Here is a 22680-nt window from a genome sequence, read left to right as displayed (position 1 = left end):
ACATTTGCTTTTTATTTTCTCTTTAATAAAAAACCTTTCCTGTTGAACATCTGTCTGATTCATTTGAGAGTTCTCTGAATAATCCCTGTAGACATGGGTGGAGAATCCCAGTTACTCCCTCTCGCTGCCTCCTTAATGCTAATTCCCCCAATTAATTAAAGAGTTCCTATTTAGGTAACAAAAGTAACTTGACATGACATAGTAAATCATATGGAAATTACCCAGTAGGAGTATATCTACATTGAGACAGTACCCAGTTGTGTAGTCCACAGTCCCTTTCCCTCTCTCAAAGGATCTCTCTGAGCCACTTCCCACAGCACAACCCTATTATCCAAGTGACAAAGCCTTCCCGAATAACTCAGTTTTGCAAAGTTTGCAGAAAGCCAAGAGAGTGAGAGCTCTCACGATCTCTTCAAGCTGGCCATTCCCCAGGGTGGGTGAGTGTGGGCCCACAGAGATTGTGTGTATGGGCAGCAACCAGTTTTGCCCAGTTTTAGGGTAGTATCTGCAGAAGGCCCTGTTCAGATGAGTGAAGCTGCTATGGGAAGAAAGGCAATCCTGCAGATATAGGTGACCAAGGCCATGAAGGGTGTGGTATGTGATAGCCAAAACCTCAAATTTAGCCTGGAAACTGACGAGTAGCCAATGGACCGTGAATGGGAATAATATGCATACCTCACTCCTGATAACAGTTGAGCTGTGATGTTTTGCACCATTTGGAGTCTCTGCATTGACTGAGGGAAGACATGTTGAGTGCATTGCAATAGTCTAGTCTCAATGGCATGAATCCAGGTGGCCAGATCAGCTGTGTCAAGATATGAGCCATCATCCATGGTAGTCTATTGGGATTAGACCTTTTTTGCAACTGCAATTATATGCTTCTCTAGCAGTAGCGCTGGATCCAGTATAACCCATAGGCTCTTAACCGAATCAGCAAGGGTCAACTGAACCCTGTTGAAAGTGGGGGATGCACTGTCTTTCAATATTTCTGCCTTCCCAGCCAGCATGGTGTGCTTTATTTGGGTGGAGTTGAGACTGCCAGTTCTTTCCGAAGCTTTGGCCTCGGTAAAGGCCAGCAGTAAACAGGTCTATCTAACACACTACATGAGCGCTTCGGTATCTTTAACATTGTATAGAAGGGAGACTTTCGGGACGGTAATCCTGTGTATGTTTATTTGGAAATCCTACTGAACTTCATAGCACTTAATTCCAGTAAACTTTTTTAAGGCCAGGCTTTCCTCATCAGTCAATATGAGCAAAATATAATGGCAGAAGCTGTACTTGGTGGTGTACTTTCCTGTTCTGGCCCAAATTTTATAGGTGCTAGAGCTCTCAATATTTAGATGTGGCAAATTCAGGGGTTAGGAGCAATACAAAGGCTGATTTAAATGCATTGTTTATGGGTGACAGTCTAATTCCATGAATGTTGTTCCACATGGGGATGACTGTTTTTTATTAAACTATAAAATGTTTGTTTTTATAACGCTAAGAAATGCCCAGAAAAGCCAAGGACTTAAACGTTTTGCCTCGGCTGCCTTTTCATGACTTTTTTGTGTGTCTTGATGCTGCACTATAGGCAATTTTTAAAAAAATCCTATACATAAAAGTTTCTCTACCACTCCGTCCTGGTAGGGGCTAGCACGAGAAGCAGCGCTCCTAGGCACGTATGCAGGAGAGGAAGCGCCGCTGAGTTCCACAGCGCTCTAGTCCCGAGTCTTTGGCGCCACGATTATTTCCGCCCTGTTTGTATAGGGATACGGTTTCTGCACAGTCTATAAAACGAATGCAAAGCCAGTAAGAAGTTGCGGGAGTCGATTTCAAGGAGGAGTTACTGGTCGGATGCGGCTTTAGCATACACCGTCCTCTGCCAAACTGCCGTTCACAGTCAAGCAGCCGGAACGCAACCCGCGTTCAACGAGACTCAAGCTCGCGTGAATGACGTCTGCGCAGGGGAGGGAAGTCACCGCCTCCGGAAGGTGCATCTGGTGGAGCAGGCGCTTTCCGGCGTTTTGCGTGGAGCCTCATGGATTCGAATCTGCGATTCTGGAAGAGCGAGGGCAAAGTAGGACCATGCACGGGGCGAAGCGCTGCGTTAGGGGGTGGGAGGAGAGCTGCAGCGGCAGGCACGGACGCTTGCAAAGGGCGGCTGGGACTGCATGAGCCGCCCCGCAAATAGGGAGCTGCGATGGAAAGTCAAGCCCTTGAAAACCGTGTCCTGAAATCTCGTTCTGATTGTCATCCCCACAAAGCCAGCCCAAGTAGAAATGTCTCACCGATGTTTTCCCGAACGGGGCATGCGTGGAGTTGGGGAGAGGCGAGTTCCGCCCCAACCTCTCGCTCTTGTGCCCGGAAATCTGGTGATGGGCTGGGGCTGCTGGCGAAGGTCGTAACGTTCACCTGACCTCTGAGTGACACTGGGAAGCTAAAATTCGAGTAGAAATGGCTTTCAAGTAGTGGCCTCGGCTGCAAGAACATGCTTAGAGAGCTAGGCTGGTAATTGCTGGATGTTGAGGGTAACGCATTTTCAGCGCCTTCCTATGCAGATAGCTTCAGGTTGGTGGCTGTGAGTGTTTGTCTGCAGTAGAATAAATAGCAAGATTCGGGTCCAGTCGCACCTTTAAGACCGACAACATTTCCAGGTATCTGACAAAGGGAGCTTTGACTCTTGAAAGCTCATAGCCTGGAAATCTAGTTGGTCTTTACCGAGCTACTGGACCCGAATCTTGCTCTTCCTGTGCAGAGTTGCTGCCGTGTAAGCCCACTGAAGTTAATGGTCTGCTGAGACATCATCATCATCATCTCACCTTTCTCACTGAGACTCAAGGCAGATTACATACTGCAAGTGCATACAACATAATCTGTAGCTCGGATATTCACAGCAAAAATACAATAGGTTCATTAGTTGAGATATTCACGTTCAAGTTAGCCTTTATTGGCATATAGCAGCAATTCAAGTTATCCACTTACAAAAAAGAAAGAACAAAGTTAAAAGAATACTGCATTACAAATACATAAATACAAATACTGAAAACAGTAAACAAAAATAGGATATGGTAGCATTCTGTGTAGTGAAAACCAGCCAGTTTGGTGGGCCCTTGTGATTGCTGTTGCAGACTGCTTTCTGGATTTTGCTTCTATATGGTGGTCTTACTCTGAGGGGCTGAAATGTTTGAAAATGGCTTATTGCATATCTCCGGTCATGAGGAGAGTTTCTGTATCAGCAGTTGCTGAGAATTAATGGAAACTGTCAATGCAACCATTTTTAAATGTTATGGGCACCTGCATACTAGCCTCCACAAAACGTGAATGGAATTTGCCACAGTAATTAGTTTTAAGTAATTTAAGCATGATGCTATTTTATGTGTATGTTTTTATACACTTGGGTGTGGTGGAAATTCAGGTTTTTATCTGGATTTATTTTTGGAAAGAAAGCTGTCGTTAATCGCTGTGGATTGTGGTTTTTTTTTCTTTTTTTAAGTTCAGCTTCCTGAACTGATGCAGGAGCCAACTAAGTTCAGATGTTTAACAGGATGTGATCATTTGCTGTGTTGGGTTCCACAACAGGGGACGGAAGAAATCTGGCACAGTGTCCCAGAAGTGCCGAAGCACTTGTCAGAGAGGCACAGTTGAGTTTTAAATATATCTACTTGGAAACTACATGGGTTTGAAAGAGTGTGTGCACGATGTTTTAGCTAAATGTATAAGGACAATATTGGAGGACACTTTTAGGTGGTGGAAATCTTTATTTGATTGAATGCCCAGAACTAATTAGAGAACAGAGTTTACTGATAACTTTGAATAGTTTCAGGACTTGCAGCACTTTTCAAAGCAAAATCTCTTGCTTTTCTTTAGACTTTTTCCCAGAGATTTTTTCACTGGATAGATATTTTGGACCCTTTGCTCTTATTTAAATCCCAGGTAAGCAGCTTATGTATTTTGAGTTTTGTCACTTGGCTTGCATATATGGCTGATACGAGGTCAGAAAATAGAATCTAGATTCAAACTTTTATGAAAGGGTGTTTTCCTGGTGGCTGTTATTGGACTTCTGTGTGAAACAAATGGTTTCTTCTTCCAAGAACAGGTTTAATCATGTTCCCCATTTATGAGTTTTCCAGTTGAAATTTTTTGTCCATCCTTTTTTTGGCATTTGTTTTAACATCCAGCCTTATGAAGAGTTCCGTAGAGCATATACACGGTTTTGTGATATTTGGGATGGTCCTAATGAAATGAATTATGTGTCTCCTGTCTAGGTTTACTAAAGTTTCCTGCTGTAGCAGGAGGAGAAAAATGGGGAAGAGATGCTGTGGAAGTAAAACCATAAAGATGGCTGTTGTGGGTTTTCCGGGCTGTATTGCCGTGGTCTTGGCATTGTAGTTCCTGACGTTTCGCCAGCAGCTGTGGCTGGCATCTTCAGAGGTGTAGCACCAAAAGACAGAGAGATCTCAGTGTCACAGAGATCTCTGTCTTTTGGTGCTACACCTCTGAAGATGCCAGCCACAGCTGCTGGCGAAACGTCAGGAACTACAATGCCAAGACCACGGCAATACAGCCCGGAAAACCCACAACAACCATCGTTCTCCGGCCATGAAAGCCTTCGGCAATACATAAAACCATAAAGATTTGAGTGATTGCTAGAGCACCGTGGTGACATATCCTGCTTCTGGTTACATGGAAGTAACGTCATTGCCAAAGGCTGGCCTGGCAACCCTATTTTGTGCCCTCCTCCACCAACATGGCTCCAGTCACTCAGCTTGCACTATTTATATTGTGAATCCTAAAGGTTTTCAGTAGATGATTGTGACATCATAATGCAGAGACTGTCCTTGCCCCTTTCTCACATGTGTTGAGTTGTATTGTACAGCTCCTTTGTTCAAACTGAGAACAGCTTCCCCATCAGCAGAACAGGGTTCTAGGATACAATGCAGCTTGTGCAGGTGTGGAAATATGCAGCATACTGGGTTACAGGGCAGAGGGGATGGAGAAAGCACAGGACTTCCTTTGCAGCTGGAGCTTTGGGTTTGGCCTAATGCTACTTCTAGAATGGCTAGACAAAGGCTGAAGTAGGTGGTCTGCATGTGTGACTTCAAGCCTGACTCAGTGATTTAGGCCTGAAGAAGTAACTTCTGGAGAGTGGATTTTGCATTCACAAACCAAAGAAAGATTGGCTTCAGCAGAATAACTGGGTGAGAAGAAGGTCTGTGAAAACAATAACTTACCTTGCTTTTTGTGATGCTTTTTTCTTGCAAATATAGGAGGAAATCAAAACATCCAGAGAACTTTTACTAACTAGTGGGCCAGATATCACAAAGTCCTTACTGAACAAAAAGGTATCTAACTTTCTTCTCCCAGTAATGACATTTTACATATATTGTTAATGTTGTTAATCATCATTTTAGTGTGCTATGTGCGTGTAGTTCTCTCACCATCATCTCCTTGGTAGGTTGAAACTGAGGTTTAGAGGTGTAATATTACTTGGGCTATTCAGTGAGTAACTTGGGATTTTTAAATCATGTAAAATGTTCTGTGTGCTGTCAAAAACGACAAGCAGATAACATGTTTTTCAAGCAATGTAAAGATTTTTGGGGATCAACATGCCTGGGATTTTTTTAAAAAATGGTAAATGTGATTCTCACATGGGAACAAATCCTTTTAAAGAAGAATATCAAATCCTACTGGATCCTTAAAAGCTGCACAGATAAGTTTAAGAGAGTGAGGTCAATGCCTGGTGGAATTGTGGGGGTTGCTGGGCATTGTTTTCAGTGGTTAAAGGGTCAGACTTCAATGTCCCATGTAGTTCCTTATTCCTCCCCATCATTAGCAAGAGCAGAGTAAAAATTTCCATTTGTGTGCTTTGGATTTCAAAGTAGTATAGCATACATCACTTGTTTCGATCTCTCAGACACAACATCAGGGACTCACTTTTGCTTTTGGGTCACGGAAGGCTGCTTGTGTGGTCACTGTGCATGACTACAGGGAATCTGAGGGATGGGTCAGATGCTTACCCATTGCTCTGAGAAGAGCAGCCCAGCCATCCCTGGGGAACACAGCCACTGGGAGGAAGCCAGAACTGATTGTCTCTAAGAAATTGCTACAGGTTATTGAGAAACCCTGTGGAACACCTCTTTCTTGCTCAGCTCTCATCTGACATGCCTAATCATTTGGAGTATTGCAACATTACTGGAAGTGCTGTCTTTTTCATAGTTTATGGCCCAGTATTTTTCCTATGATAGGAGAAGAAATAACAGAGGAACAGTTTGCAAAGAATGTAGACAGTAGAGACCCCCTCACCTCTACAGGAGTATACCGTATACCCTGCAGCTGTGGACAAGTTTACATCGGGACCACAAAGCGTAGCATCCAGACAAGAATAAAAGAACATGAAAGACACTGCAGACTTGGACAACCTGAAAAATCAGCAGTGGCTGAACATAGCCTAACTCAAACAGGGCACAGTATCTTATTCCAGGACACCAAAATACTGGACAACACTTCCAACTACTTTGTCAGACTGCACAGGGAAGCCATTGAAATTCACAAGCATAAGCAAAACTTCAACAGGAAAGAAGAAACCTTAAGAATGAACAGAGCATGGTTTCCAGTTCTGAAAAACACCAGGCTAACAAAACATTCTATCCCCGACAATAGCCCTGCAGAGAAGATTAGCACATCAAGTACCAATCCATATGCAAAAGAACCTCCTCAGGATACAGTGAAGCCTCCCGCCATTAGCATTTCACACCCTGGGAAACTCTTACAGGATGACTCAGCTCAACCCCACCCCTCCTGAGTAGATACAAATGACCTACATCTTTTCCACACTGTGACACTGAGAGATCTCTGTCTTTTGGTGCTACACCTCTGAAGATGCCAGCCACAGCTGCTGGCGAAACGTCAGGAACTACAATGCCAAGACCACGGCAATACAGCCCGGAAAACCCCCAACAACCATCGTTCTCCGGCCGTGAAAGCCTTCGACAATACAATGTAGACAGTTGTATGGCAGGTACTGCAAATAGTAATTACCAAATAGCAATTGGTAGTAGTTACCAAATTAATAGTAATTGATAGTGGTTACCAAAAATGTTTCAAATTATTTCTAAAAGTCATTTTTCACAACTCTAAAAGAAGCACATGCTCATTTACAAAGCCTACTAGGAAAAATGGTTTCTAAAACTTCATTTTTCTAATTGTTTAGATAAAAGAAGCCTGGAATCTAAGTTTGGTGAGTTTATGAAAGATCGAGGATATATTTTGGTTTACCTTTTTCATTTGTTGGTAGTGATTTCACACTTCATTAGTTTTGTGTTTGTTTTTTTTCCTTGAAGGCCTCGGTAAATCCTAGCACTGGAGATATAGTGCCTCCTATATTTCGGCTACCAGGTCAGTTTTACTGAAAACGTATTACACGGGGTTTTTTTTCTGCTTTAAAACATTTAGTACTCTTACCCTGAGGAGACAGCTGGAATGGTATAGTGCATCAGATGGTGGATCAGGACTGGGGGAATGCAAGTTCAGATCCTTGTTTAGCCTTGGAGCTGATGAATGACCTTGAGCCAGTGTTTCTCTTTCAGCCTCAGTTGTGAGGATAAAACGTTGAAAACTAAGAATGCCACACTGAGCTTTCTGAAGAAAGGGAAAGGTAACAATGTGATAGATGGAGAGGTATGAGTGGGGTTCAGCTTTCTAGAGAAAAAGCATGCTGGTTGCTACTTGCAGACTTTTATTAGTGTTGTTAGGATATTTTTATACTGTCTCTGGAATGCCAGGACCCTGGTTTTTCAGTGACATATTTCTAGCCTTTGTAATCACAATAATCCTTAAACATAAAAGGCAAACCATGTTGCCAATGATGCACATTTTATCCTGGTGTGCCTGTGCAAGAGCCTGTGCCTGTGCTGGCACCGCGGCAGGACAGCTAAGTGAGCCAGCCCGTCCTTTCAGAGGCCAGTGGTGCAGCGGGACGGCCAAGCGAGCTGTCCCATCCCTCCAGAGGTCGTGCTGTTTTCTAGGGCCCGTTTTGAAAAAAATGAGCTCTGTTGCTAGTTTTTTATAAATGTAAAAGGATTGTATCCCAAAGGTACCAGAGTGTGAGTTTTTAAAATATTGTACTTTTCTTTTGTGAAATCACATGATTAATTTGTTTTTTAGAAAAGACTCTGAAGTCCTGACCTAATATGTTTTCAGTATTTGGAGACAGCATGCCACTTGTTGTCACTTGCTTCCACTTTGCAAGGTCCTGTAAATAAGTTAAAAATAGAATGCTTAGGAAGGACAAAAATGTGATTACTTCCTTAATTATTACTGTTAAGACATGACTTAACTGTTGATGTCAGGAGGTGTCATTTCTAATCTACATGCAATAATCGCATACATGGTTTCTATGTTCCAACGTCTAACATGTTTAAGACAGTTATGTAAAACTATGCAAATTAGTCTGGGCACTCACATTTTTATTTATTTTTATTTTATTTCATTTATATCCTGCCTTGTATGAGCCCTGTGGGGCAGAGTGGTAAACTGCAGTACTGCAGCCCAAGCTCTGCTCACAACCTGAGTTCGATCCTGGCAGAAGCCAGGTTCAGGTAGCCGGCTTAAGGTTGATTCAACCCTCCATCCTTCTGAGGTCGGTAAAATGAGTACCCAGTTTCCTGGGGGTAAAGTGTAGATGACTGGGGAAGGCAATGGCAAACCACCCCGTAAAAAGTCTGCCAAGAAAACATCATCATGCGACATCCCCCCATGGGTCAGTAAAGACTCGGTGCTTGCACAGGGGACTACCTTTACCTAGATCCTGCCTTCCTCCCCAATGGTGAGCCAAAGCTGCTTACATCATTCTCCTTTCCTCCATCCCCCCCTCCACAATAACCCTGTGAGATAGGTTAGGCCCAGGGTCACCCAGTGAGCTTCCAGGGCAGAGTGGGGAAATTGAAACTAGTTCTACCAGATCCTATTTTGTCATTCTAGTCACTATACCACACTGCTCTCGTGATGGTGCCTGGTACTTAATTTTTGTAGTCACTTGAAAACTAATGCCTGTTTCATGTAATTTTACTGCTAGAGACAGAAAAACTCTGTTTAATCAATGACTTTTGTGCACCAGGTGACCAGTGTTGTATTTACGTATCACCTAAAACATTCCAATTTTCTTATACTAATTTCTGTCCTGCCTTTTACACTGCTAGATGCTGTTTGGATTTGCTCCTAGTGGTTAACTTATGGTTGTGCTTGTGACATGCAGAGCCAATGGAACTCACGGAGCCTAGTTCAAACACAGGCGTGCTTTTCATAAAGTCTTCCTCTCCATTTACCTGAGCTAACCCTGGCTTCCTTTCAGCACAAACCACATTGCCACAGTTTTCCCAGTAGCTCACTTCAGTGGTTCCCAATTAACATTCTTGGGATGGACGGAAGCAAAGGGTCATGTTGGTCTTGGAGCAGAACTGGACATCAACCTCAGTTTGAGGAACAAAATCTGGAGTCAAGGCTTCTTTTGATATGCTGGTGTACATTGTTGGTTTGCTTTTCCCGTTAGGCCACCAGGAAAGCCTCCACAACAGCTGATTTCACTAAATAGACATTATTTGTTTTTCTTCTTCAAAGCTTTCCTGCCGCTTACTGTTCCATTGGTGAGTAATTATGGAAGTTTCCAGCATGTCAGCTCACTTTGTCTTACAGGTCCAGGGAATTTCATGAAGAGTTAGAGGAGGCTGAAATGCAACCTAGCCTGCTTCTCTTCCCTAAAAGGCAGGACCACTTACTTAATAGATCCTTTACTCGTGCCATCTAAAAGTTAGTCCATATTTACAGTTTGCCACGAGAAAAGAGAGATCTTTTTAAGGATAGTCCCAAATACAGCATATTGAAGATTGAAGGTTATAGTACCATGAATCATATAGGCATATTAGCTGGGTCTAGAAGGGCATACTTACTAGTTGTGGTTGATAAAAGGTATTTTTGATACTAGTCTGTAACCTACTTTCCCATCTACAGGCCAGGATCCAACAAAACTCACACTCAGTCAATGATAAACTCATCCCCTCCTGTGCTGGCAACACACCCTCTCTAGAACATCAGCTGTAGTAACCAGTATCAAATCCTTCTTATATTTCAAGTCATCTGTTACTAGAAGTGGTATAGCAGTTTTAGGACCTATGATGCTGATTCTAGGGCATGTGAATCTGGCATGAAACATAAATGTATTGCCAGCTTGCTCACATGGTTTACTTCCTAGTAGCAGCTCTGACCACTGCTATTAATATGCAGAAGGCACCTCAGAGATGCATTGGTGTGTGTGTGTATTGCTTTTAGATAAACTCTCATCTCTTTGAGCTACTACAACAAAGCAAATAAAATTATATACATAAAAATTACCTTAAAATATTTTTAAATCTTTATTTTAGTCTAAGGCTTGCAACTGAAACCTTATTTCTGCTTATGTAATGCTGCTTTAGGCACTTCCTGTCATGAAAGACCAGTATCATTCAGAGGGCCATAAAGTGCCTAGCGGTTTGCAGTGGGCCAAGAGATGCATAAACAGAAACAAGGCATAGGATACCACCTCTCTGATGCTGCTATGTGACCCCTTGTTACAAAATTCTTTTTCCTTAAAAGGTTTTCTTCGCAGGTCCTTGGAACTTCATTACTGCCCAACGGAGTGAAGCATGCATTTTTGGGGCAGGTACTGAGCCAATCCAATTTGTTTCAACATGTTTCCATTTATTATTAGACAACTCAACTTACATGTTTTTGTGTTTGCATATCTCCAATCTTGCAGTTGCTTTTCCACACATATATAACTTCATTCAACTTGGCACATGGAAATACTACACGGAAACCAGAAGTAGGTGTTAACTTGGAAAGGACATCATGAAATGAATTGCCTGTATTTTATAGTGGAAGAATACAATTTTATTTGTTGTGTGCTCGTTTTTAGGAGTTTCCACACAAGCAGATGCTTCTCACCACAGGGGCAATTGTGTATTCTGCGAGCACAGGCGTACGTGTTTTTAAATCTCTTTAATCTTTTAAATTTGTTTGGATTTTGCTTATTTAATTATTGAAACATTTATATCCTACATTTCTATCTGGTTCAAAGGGGCTTACAACAATGATTTTAAAAATTTTCAATTGAAACCAAGATAAAATAACAGACCCCAAATCTTTTTCTTATATTCTAGGATCAATAATTTACAGCACAGAGAGTTGTAGCTCTCTCAGTAGTTAAGAGGCAGAAAACCAAGTTAGGGAGCCAGGGCTGAAGATGTACAGATTAGTGTGGTGGTAAAGTATCAGAACTAGGATTGAGGTGACTCAGGTTAACATTTTCATTTTGCCAATTTCATTGTGCCCATGGGTAACCTTGAGCCACTCAGTATCTCTGAGCCTAACTACACTGCTCAGCTGTTTTAATAGTGTAGCAGAATCTCACACTTGGAACTTCACTTGAGGCCTGCTTACAAAACAGTTTAGCCTTTACTAATTTACTAAGGCTAGATCAAGATGGGTAGACGTGTTTGTCTGTAGCAGTAGAGAAGAGCAAGAGTCCACTAGCACCTATAAGATTAACAAAATTGTGGTACTCTGTATCTGAAGAAGTGGGCTGTGACTCACGAAAGCTCATATCCTACCACAAATTTTTACTAAGGCTAGATATGATTCCAGAGAATCCAGTGACTATTTCAAACCCAGTTGACTTTCCTATCTCTGGTGTTACAAAGTTATGGCAGGGTGACTCTTCCCACGTGATTTTACTTGATAAAGAATTCTTTTAGCTTTCCTCTTTCAATAGGAAACCCAATGTCGTTGGTCATGTACGTAATACCCATTTGGCAGCCCTTTTACATATTGATTTTTCTTTCTGAATGTGTCTAGGCTTTCCCTCACTACATCTTGACTCGCTTTCAACTGCAGAGTCCTGCGCAACTGTTCTTGAAGAAAATTATACCAGCCCCACTGACAGGTGAGTGAGTGGAAGCATCTGAAGTGGAACACCATTCTAGTGTTAGGACTATATTTCAAGCCCTGCAAGCTCTTCTACAGTTTCTATATGAGTTGCAACATCTCCTTTGCTGTTTCCGACATTCTGAAGTAACAAGTAGGGACCTGCAAGGACGTGCAGGGTGCAACTTATTTTCCTCTCCCCCACTATTTTCTCTTTACATGAAAGCCCCCATAGCCTCTCCCCTTTTCCTGCTTCCTTCCCTCCTTCCCTCTCACCAGCTGTCCTACATCTGCCTCTCATCTTCAGCTTTCTCACAATGGGATCCAAAGCAGCTTACATCCTCCTCCTCCTCTCCTTCCTTTTATCCTCACAAGAACCCTGTGAGTTAGGTTAGGCTGAGAATGTGTGACTGGCCCAAGGTGACCTTCCATGGCAGAATGGTGATTCAAACCTGGGTCTTCCAGATCCTGCTATGGAAATCTAACCATTACATCACATTGGCTTGGCAGGGTGCACTGTTGAACAGTAGCAAGCAGTCAGTACTAGGTGAGTCATGCAAGCTGAATAATACCAAATTTCCCTGTGGTTGCTGCCAGGCCTGAATCTTGTGAGTGCTCCCTCACAGTCCAGAACTGCCTTGAACAAGACTTTTGCCCTTGTAAGGAAGTCGTGAGCCTAAAACTAGGTCTTTGAAGGAAAATGGCTGGACTTAAGTTCAGAACTGTAAGTACTGTCAGGTTGTGGCCTAGCTCAAATATATGGTTTCAGAGCTGATTAGTAACATCTGTGGAGCAGTCTTTGTATTCCCCAGAGATATGACTTGGAGAGACTATTCTCAGAAAGGCTCTATGTTCACTCCCTAGTTTTTCACATGGCTGAAACACTAATTAACAGCTCGGCACTGATTGCCTCTTGAGTTGCTGGATAATTTACTACATCCTGAAAAGATGGCTTCTCAGCTCCCCCCTCCCCCCTCCCCCCCCGCGGACAGACAGTAAGTCATCTAGCTTTCTTCAACCAAGCTCTGACCATGATGCAAGTATGCCAGAGAGAAGCTGAAAGCTGCATGCTGTTCATCACCTCAGCATGTCCTTATGCGGAACCAGCTAGGCAGGAGGGAGGGCTCATATTCTTACAGACGGGTGAGATAAGCAGCCATGGATGCCAAACTACCTAGCTCTCAAGTTTTAAATAGGCAGGTTTTATTATTATGTAGCAACACTTAAGGTTTTCTTACTTTAATATTTGTTGCCTGTGTAAGAGTGCTTTATGCTTTTTGCAAACGCTCCTTAAACTAATAAACTTAACTTTTAATTAAAGCTAAATCTGGAATTCCTGTCTTGTGCATGGGTATACCTTGGAGATGAACCCAGAAATTGGAAAGCCTTGCCTTTGGGAAAGGAAGAGCTTTCAACCTCACAAACAAAAAGGGAACGCATCCCACCTGCTTGATTGCTGGAGTGGCTGTGTTCAGCACCCAGAATTAGGAGAGTAGTTGGTCTCCCATATAGCCCTTCCTGTGCCATTTATTGACAGAAACTAAGTCTTGAAGGCTGGTAAGACTGCAGCCCACACAGCGGCCACTGGGAGGGCATTTGTTTCTTAAATCTGCTTCTATTTTGGCGAGGCGGTAGTGGTGGTTCACATACCATTGTGGGTATATTTTTTATGAGATCTCAGATTTTTCTGCAAACTTGGGGTTGTTTTAAGTTTATCAAAATATTTGTCTCGTCTTTTCATGTCTCTGGATTTTAAGTATCCACAGATTTGGCCATGTTAAGAATTAGATACATTGATAAAGTCTTCAGAATGCTAGAAGATGGAAAGGGAAGTCCTGTTTCTGCTGCTTCTTTCATTCATACTTTTTCCTCTCTTTCATACTAGTCCTTGCCAAAATACTTTGGGATTCATGAAAATGAAAGCTGTTGAAACCCAAATAAACTTTTATCTGATGCACACCCATTTTATTCTGGGGATAGATTCCCTTCATACAAAGTGGAGTCTTAGTGGGAAAACTGCTAGTAATTCTTCAGGTGTTCTTCCTGCTTTGTTTACTTTGAGCTACTGGGTCTAGGCCTCAGACATGGTGTATTGTACATGTGTGTTCAATGTGATTGTATTTAATAGTCAAGTAAATAACAGAGCTCATTTATTTTCCTTGCCAAGCCTGCTCTTTTTCTTTTTACAGCCTTCTTGTGTGCATTTAATGTATTGATAATCCGAGGAGAAGAGTATGAGAGTGGGATAGAAATAATGGATAGCAATGGCTGCATTGTTGGAGTGTCAAAGAAAGCAGGAGAAAAGGTAAGAAAAGTTGTGTATCTTTCTATTAGCTTTATTTTTTCCCTGTTCCAACCCAGGCTTGTCAGCACTGAATTAAGTTGAAACAACTACAAGAACCTTGCAAGAACTTTAGAAAGTTGATTTTGACATAAAGGAATTAGTGTTTATTCCTGCATGTATCTGCTCAGGTAATTTAGGTCTACATCAAAGTCCTCCTCAGTTACTCTCTGTCCCTGTCCCTCTTAGAGTTACTGTTATCTATGGCTGCCAAGCCTCCTGTCAAAGGAATGTGTTCACTGTGCTTGCCCAGCAAGTTTTGTTTGCTAAATTGTCCTGCGAGACGTGAAGTTGATACTTTGACTGCTTTCTCCACAATTGAAAAATCCAGTGATTTGCTTACTGGACTAACCTTGGAGGTTACTAGCAAACATTGGTATATTCCACCTCTAGGTTTGTTAGTCCCCCTACTCAACGTATACGTGAACATTCATGACATGTAGTTCATGACAAGTATCAAGGAGACATAGATTGCATGAGCTTTCATACTGCGATATATCACATCACAGCAAGCGAGGCCAAGGGTCATCTTTGGAGATATGCATTGAGACGAGTATATCAGAAAAATAAATTGAGGACAAAGAGATTAGTTTTTTCTTGGATAAGGGAGTTTGTTATGTTTTCTAATTTGGGGATTAATGGTTTGCTCTATTGTTTTGTTTCTTATTATGCATATTTTAGTGATGGGTCTATACTAGGAATTTACAGGGCAGACTTTAGGAGAGTGAGAGAGGTGCCCCAATTGGTATTGTTTAGGATAGCAGGAGGTAGAGCAGTGGGAGTTGGACAAGCAGGATAAAGGGAAATGCTATCCTTAGGCAATTAAAAGCTGTCTCCTATCCACCTTCTTGCCTGGGAAACCCAGATTCCTTTACAGTAAGCCTTGCTGCACTGTTCTGTATATGACATCCATGCAATCAAAATCAAAGCTCATCCAGAATAATTAATGTCATTTCATTAATTTTTTTTAGTACTAGTACATTTTCAATATTGGTACCGGTTGGTGTTTGCCAATTGTACTCTTCTTTGGACTGAAATGACTTACTTCTATGGTGTTCAGATGCTTGTCTTTCCAAACTTGATTACTGTAATATACTGTACATAGGACTGTCCCCAAAGACTGTTTGCAAGCTTTGGTCAAAAATAGCAGTCTAATTATACATGGGGATTGCTGATGGAAAAATATTTATCCAAGTCTGAGACTCAAAACAGACGTGACAAAATACCTAGGTTCAGCTCGTGTTCTCTTACCTCAAGGTTTGTCGGGAAGTGTAGGCGTCCTTGCAGCTTAAAGTTTAGCATTTACAGAGCAGCAGGGAGGGAAGTGCAGGTGTCCTTGCAGCTTAAAGTTTAGCATTTACAGTGCAGGCATCCTTGCAGCTTAAAGTTTAGCATTTACAGTGCAGGCGTCCTTGCAGCTTAAAGTTTAGCATTTACAGAGCAGTAGGGAGGGAAGGGCAGGCGTGGGACACCTTTCCTCCCGCTCTCAAGGTGCATCGTGGCATTTTCCCTTCCCCTTACCTGGCCTGGCCCTGCAGAGCGACGCCTGACTGCACCGGGAGACTTTAAGCTGCAAGGACGCCCGCACTTCCCTCCCTGCTGCTCTGTAAATGCTAAACTTTAAGCTGCAAGGACACCTGCACTTCCCTCCCTGCTGCTCTGTAAATGCTAAACTTAAAGCTGCAAGGACACCTACACTTCCTGACAAACCTTCAGGTAAGAGAACACGAGTTGAATCTAGGTATTTCATCACGTTTGTTTCGGCTCTAAAAGAGTTGAACTTTTTCCTAGTTTGTTTCCAGATACAATTTAAAAACGGTGACATTGAGAGCAGAACCACAAGTGACAAAAGGCACAGATTGGACACTTGTCAGCTTCCCTCAAGTTTTGATGGGAAATGTAGGCAGCTTGGTGGAATGTTGGACAAGTGACAGTTGAAAAGTCCATTGGACAGCGGTCAGAGCGAAGCTGCGAGACCAGGATGCCTACATTTCCCATCAAAACTTGAGGGAAGCTGACAAGTGTCCAATCTGTGCCTTTTGTCACTTGTGGTTCTGCTCTAAGATACAAAGTCCTAAATGGCCTGGAACCAGCATATCTGAAGGGATTGTTGACTCCAGTATAACAACAAGATTGTAGCGCCTTAAAGACAAGATTTCCAGGGTATGAGCTTTTGAGAATCAAGCTCAGATGAAAGCTCACACTCTGGAAATCTTGCTTTTTAAAAGATGCTACTGGATTTGAATTTTGCTGTTCTACTGGACAGCAACACAGATACCAGCCTGAGACAAATTTACTTGAGACTTTTGACCAGGGATGTGCACCAGGATATTTCTGATCTGTAAATAAACCCGAAAAATACCTGATTGGTATTTTTCAGATGTGTTTTGGTCAGCCAGAATTGTATTTGGGATCCCAGAATACTAAATATTGATTCCTCCAAAATCCTGGAAATATTTGGAAATATCTAGAGCTGCCATTATAAGGCTCCCAAGACTGTTTTTCTCCCATTTCTTAGAGTTTGCTGGAAACAGGAGGAGGGAGGCAGTTGTCCCAGGCAATAGGATCAGATGCTAGAGGGAAGACATGAACTGTCTGCCCAATCATGACGATTCTCACATCCATCAGTGAGAGCCAAATACATGTTCAAGTTTTTAACAAGCTGGGTCTGTTTCCCTGAGCCCAACTTGGGTTCCTGCAGCTTCATATCCTCTTCAGGTCATGGCTTTTTAAAAATAAAGGAGAGGCCAAATGGGCTCGGGATGCCACTGGGATGTGGGGGGGAGGAAGGGCTCCATCTTCTCTCAAGCCATTTTCCCTTCACCAAAACAGTATAGGGGAGGTGGAGTTATTTTATTTCCCCATTTTTGCTGCTACATGTGGAATATTGGGTGCATAGGCAAAAGAGGCTAAAAGCAGCTTGACTCCATTTCAGAGCTAAATTTTTTGAAATGTGCTGCTGCTGCTCAAATCTGCTTTGGATTTTTGCTGCCTGCTTGGGAAGACCTTCTCGTTCTCTGTCTACTGACATCTTCAAAACTGGTGGAATTTGTTTCAAAACATTTCAAGTGTTTCTGGGTTCTTTTACTTGGGGGTGGTTGTAGTGAGGGGAATCAGCCTTTTTCCCCCCTTAGTGGTTCTTTTAAAAATAGTTGTCCTTGGTTTTCTCTTCTGTTTTCATGGAGATTGGGTGTGATGGTTCTTGTTGGTTTTTTAAAAAAATAATTTTTGCAGGAGGTTCAGAAGAAAAGTTCTCGTTATGTTTTAATAACAGTTAACTGTAGGTGAGGGTTTTGGGAATTAAAAAAAAACACAAATAAGGGCACCTGGGACCTCCACAATTCTGGGCACTGACCAGAGCCACTCCAGCAATCAGGTAGGCAGGAAGCATTCCTTTATTTTGTTTTGTGAGACCGAAAGCTCTTCCTTTCCCAAAGGCCAGGTCTTCCAATCTCAGGGGTCTACCCATGCACAAGACATGACTTCTAGACTCAGCTTAATAAAAAATAAGTGTATCAGTTAAGGAGCATCTCCAAAAGCATGAAACACTCTTTTTCAGGCAACAAACATTAAAACAAGAAATAAAAATGCCTATCTAAATCATAAGAGCTAGCTATCTAAGCATCTCTGAATGGTGAATATTTCGCCCATTGTTGAATATCTCACCCATCTGTTAGAATGTGAACCTTCTCTCGTGACCAGATGGTTCAGCATAAGGACATGCTGAGGTGATGAATAGCATGCAACTTTCAGCTTTTCTCTGGCATACTGGAACTGGGTGAGCTGAGAAGCCATCTTTTTCAGAACTCAGTGAATCACCTGGCAACTCAAGAACCAATCAGGACTGAGCTACTAATTGGCATTTCAGCTATGTGAAAAACTAGAGAGTTAACACAGAGCTCTCTGAGAACAGTCTCTCCAAAGCTGAATCTCTGGGGAACTCAGCAACTGCTCCACAGGTGTTTCTAATCAGCCTTGTAACCACATATCTGACCTAGGCCACAACTTGACAATATTTACAGTCTTGAACCTAAGATCAGCCATTTTCTTCGAAAGATCTAATCTCTGGTTAGCAATTTCCTTACAAGATTGGTTTTGCTTGGATTCTCTGATTAGACGTTGGTTCTTTTGGGCTTGTTGTTCTGTCTGCATTGGAAACTATGATGGACTGCACTTTTTAAAAGCTTGGAAATGCTGTAGAAAGAGCTAAAGGACTGTTAAGGTTAATCCCACACAAATATAGAGAGCTTTGAGTGACAGGGGATCTGATTGTATAGCATGAGTGTGAACAGTTGGGAGATGGCGTCCTAATAGACAGCAGTTTAACACTAACAGGAGAACTGGGGGAAAGTTGGCAAGGAATTTAGGATGTAGGTGCAGACTCCCATTTGGACCAAAGAAAGGGGATAGAACTAAGGAGAGGAGACTTTCCCTACCCAGTTAAACAGGGAGGTAGCTCTGGAGTGTGGAGAGATCTCTGGTCCGGTGTGGTTGGAAACTGCCTTTGAGGACCTTAAAATTCAGTTAACAAAAAAACTGTAGGAAAGCAATGGTGTTGGAAGAGAAGGGGTTTGGGGGTACTAGAAAGTGGGTACCAGCATTCTTAAACCCAAAACAGAAAGAGAATCCTAAAATAAAGTATACTAGAGTGTTTGAGGAAAACATGGGAACAATAGCCTCTAAACATAAGAATTTAAGTATCTCTGAAGAGCATAAGAATTAAAGTCTGTGCATGTATTGAATTTACCTCAGATTTCTACATCGAATTACTTTAGAAATTTTCTGCCCTTGATTTCCCCTGATCTACCTTTCTCCTCTAAAATAAAATAGTTAATTACTTTGGAATTTTAAAAATGCCTCTGGTGTCATTTCTGTTATTTAAGGGCAAAGAAGAGGGAAAGTGGAGGAGGGAACATCATAGAGGCTTTTGGCCAGTGGTTGCTGTGTGTTTGGCTATTGGCTGCATTGAATTTTGTTCCTTATAGAAAACTGTGGAAACAAGTACGGTGTCTGGGGCACCTTTTTCAGGGGCCCATAGAATTGGATACCTTTGTCCAATTAATTATCTTTAAACTTGGTGGAGGGGTCTTTAGTGGACAATTTTGGTATCATTTGGTTGAAAAACAGCCACTCCTCTCCGCCCTCTGCTGATTCCCCATAGGGAATAATGGAACCTATAATTCCCGAATCCTGGGAAAAACTGAACCCAAATCTCAAGAGAGTATCAGGGGATTTGAATACTAGTCTTTATGCCCATCCCTAAATCTGAATATGAAAAATACCAATTTAAAAAGGGTGCACATTCCTGTCCTTGACTGTGTGGCTCTACTTTCTACTATCTTCCATCAAGATCAAAGGGATACTTAATAGAGAGATTAACCTTTTTGTGGTGGCATCCTATCATCAAACTCCCTCCTCACTTAAATGTGATTTGCACATGTTGTAGAAATATAGACAGGCAGGATAATAGTCTAAACAAGTAATGAGATAGTTCAAGTATGCTATTGCACAGTGATTTGTTTTGTTGGACCTGGATGTTTTCCATCAGGCTACTTCTAGCCAGGGCTTTTTTTCAGGGGGAATGCGGGGGAACGGAGTTCCAGAACATCTCGAAAATGGTCACATGGCCGGTGGCCCCACCCCCTGATCTCCAGACAGAGGGGAGTTTAGATTGCGTGTGGCGTGGAGGGCAATCTAAACTCCCCTCTGTCTGGAGATCAGGGGGCGGGGCCACTGGCCATGTGACCATTTTCAGTGAGGGCAACCCACTGAGTTCCATCACCTCTTTTCCCAGAAAAAAAGCCCTGCTTCTAGCCATTTTGGCTGCATTATGAAATAAACCTAGCTTCATAAACTTTTGTTTAGGACAATACATGTAATCTTGGATCATAACGTATATTACTGCCTATGTGTAGTGTTGGCTTTCCTTTCCCCCCACCAGGCAGTAAAAGAAACAGCGTTTTCCAGAGCAGTAATGATTGGGACAGCATTATTTATTCCAGATATTGCTCTACACTACTTAAAACGGTAAGAGCATGGCAGTATTTACTGTTAATAATACATGCTATGTAGTTCATAAGTGTATGTTTTATAGGAGCACATCTATTGGAACATTGATTTACTTTCACTCTCAGCATTGCTAACTGCTTTCTTGTTTTTTAAAAAAGCCAGCAGTCTTTTCTTGGTGTTTCAGCCATAGAAGGATAAGTAACCAGATCGGTCTTAAATTATGGAAGTCTGTGATTCACAGTTACAATGTCCTGTGCCCAGAAAATCTTATGATAGAACAGTACAAAAATTACTGCTTGTTGGAAAGTATCTTTACACCCTCAGAGGAACATCCTACCCTGGGTGGTAAAAATCAAGCAATGCTTGTTTACTGTTTAGATTTTTTTGCCCTCTGCAAAGAGGGAACTGAGGACAAGGAGGGATATGTCTGTATGTCACCCATTTCAACTACAAACTGATCCCTAATTGCTGCAGAAGATGTTAGGTGCAAGTACGTTCAAAAGTGGCTGTTCCATTTCTGGATCTGCAGGTAGCTTTTGCAAACTCTTCCAGGTTTCTGAGATCAGAGAATGCAGATGTTTTTAGAAACAGAAGCCAGCCTGCCACTTTTATAAGGAGTAAAAATGGTATTTCTGTAATGGCTGAAGAAAATAGGCCCCGAACAGATGCTGTTTCTGCAGTGTTATTTGTGTATGTCAGGGGAATCCAAGCTGAAAGATTCTTCTGAGCATTTCTGCAATGTAAACCCAAGCAAATGTTGATTCAGAGATAGTAGAAGCCCTGGTGAAAATGTCTCATCTTGTAGAATGCCTGCTAATAGGACCTAGTAATAGCTTTAAGGCTTAATGGATTCCTTCAGCCTCAGTCAGTGGAATGAAACATTCTTACAGAAGGTAAGTCTAGTAAGAGTCTTTTAGTTGCTTCTCCTCTGTGCCTACCCTTTGCTTACAAAACTGACTTGGCCTCTGTGACAGTTTTCTCCTGAAATAATCTGTCTTTATCATCTCTTTGACAGCACAAATATTTTAATCCGAAATCCACTTGTTTGCAGTCCCCTGAAATTTATTATGATGGTTTCAGTCCTTGGAGTGATGATACCTGTTTCATTTAGTTGGATGCCACAATTAGGAACGGTAAATCTTGCATTCTTTTCTAATATTTTAGGGGCAGAAGTCTTGCATGCATTTGGTGGCAGCGCCTCCCCCTACCCCAAAAAAGTCTAGAAGAGCTGGGTCTCCAGATTGACAAGATATAGGTGTCTACTCAGGGTTTTCTTGGTTTCCTTGCAGTAACTTTCAGTGTTGCAGTGTAGTCTTCCTTCACTTCCACATAAAAACAGGAATGAGGATTTAAAAAAAAACAACTTGGATGTGCATTGTCCATGAGTTCCAAATGTTGCCAGTATCAAAGGCATAACAGATTTTTCATATGTAGGTAGTATTGCTAGTCTCAAATGCTGATTCATTTGATGACTGCTAAGTGGACTAATTTTCCCATGAGACAGACAGAGAGAGAGAGAGAGAGGCCAATCTTTAAAAACCTTGTACAAATTAGATTGGCTCTTTCATGTCATCATGTCCCATAGGCATTTTTAAGGCTGAATTTGCTAAAATAAAGCAACATTCTCACCAAGATACTGCAACTAACCAAATGAACGTCCATTTCTAAATTATTCCCTTCTCTTGATTTTGGGGGACTTAGCATTCTTTTGGAGCCCAGTTGTCACTTATTCTGAGTAGTGATGTTGGCTTCTCTGCTACTATTTTACAATTACTACTTCAAGACTTATAGCATGAAGTTAGTTACTTCCGTTTTCAGTGATCGCTAGAAAACCATTTTTGTGAAAAACTTGTTTGTAAATCTTTTCACACACAAAACTGAGCTCAAATGAGGTAAAGAAGCTGGTGATGGTTTGTAATGCTGCATGTGTGTTTCAGATTCAACGGAGTTTAATTGAGCCAGAAATAATCTCATCTACTGAAGAAACAGAGTTCTTTTACAACAGGGGGGTTTAAATGGAGAATTTGATAACTTGTAGGTTGGTTGGTGATACATTCATTTGAAAGTTTTGTTTCTAAGCTTAAAGAAGTATCTTGATTCTTTCCAACTTGTGCTTTTGGATTATGTGATGAGTTTGCATAATGTGTGGAAAGTGTAACAACTTTGCCAATACAACTGAGAGAAAGAAACATATCACTGATGCCGTCTCAAAAGAGACTGGATTTAATTTTGTGATCTCTGTATGTAGCTATTAAAAGCCCATGATGGAGAACTAAGGGACCATTGAACATTATTTTTCCATTGATTTTTGATGGCTGCTAATTGGAATAATGGTAGTGAAGTTCCCTGCAGAAATTATCTTCCTGTCTTGCACTGTTAACATCTTGCTG

The 22680-nt window shown here is 41.8% G+C and overlaps 1 protein-coding gene across 3 annotated transcripts; it reads left to right on the top strand.

Annotated features, from left to right (window-relative positions):
- Positions 1-1995: 1995 nt before the first annotated feature.
- Positions 1996-22562, top strand: SFXN4 (sideroflexin 4). Of its 3 annotated transcripts, none has more exons than XM_054982488.1 (14): positions 1996-2062; positions 3853-3918; positions 5253-5327; positions 7196-7222; positions 7326-7380; positions 9601-9626; positions 10625-10678; positions 10775-10840; positions 10934-10996; positions 11872-11959; positions 14130-14245; positions 20223-20308; positions 21306-21423; positions 22228-22562. In XM_054982488.1, the coding sequence occupies exons 1-14, from the start codon at positions 2024-2026 to the stop codon at positions 22303-22305; spliced, it is 957 nt and encodes a 318-aa protein (XP_054838463.1). In that variant the 5' UTR covers positions 1996-2023; the 3' UTR covers positions 22306-22562. The 3 variants fall into 3 exon arrangements, with proteins under 3 accessions (XP_054838463.1, XP_054838462.1, XP_054838465.1); XM_054982487.1 differs by having other exon boundaries at positions 7299-7380; XM_054982490.1 differs by lacking the exon at positions 3853-3918 and having other exon boundaries at positions 1999-2062; positions 7299-7380.
- Positions 22563-22680: the final 118 nt, after the last annotated feature.

The sequence above is a fragment of the Eublepharis macularius genome, chromosome 6 (assembly GCF_028583425.1).
Source record: "Eublepharis macularius isolate TG4126 chromosome 6, MPM_Emac_v1.0, whole genome shotgun sequence".
In the NCBI taxonomy this organism is placed as follows: Eukaryota; Metazoa; Chordata; class Lepidosauria; order Squamata; family Eublepharidae; genus Eublepharis; species Eublepharis macularius.
Note: the sequence above shows the minus strand (reverse complement) of the source record. Positions and strands in the feature narration are given on the sequence as shown.

Excerpts from the sequence above, each read along its gene's own strand:
- SFXN4 (XM_054982487.1), top strand. The coding sequence starts at position 2,024 with ATGGATTCGAATCTGCGATTCTGGAAGAGCGAGGGCAAA. Across the intron at positions 5,328-7,195 it reads AGTCCTTACTGAACAAAAAG|ATAAAAGAAGCCTGGAATCT; the intron begins GTATCTAACTTT and ends CTAATTGTTTAG. Across the intron at positions 10,841-10,933 it reads ATACTACACGGAAACCAGAA|GAGTTTCCACACAAGCAGAT; the intron begins GTAGGTGTTAAC and ends GCTCGTTTTTAG.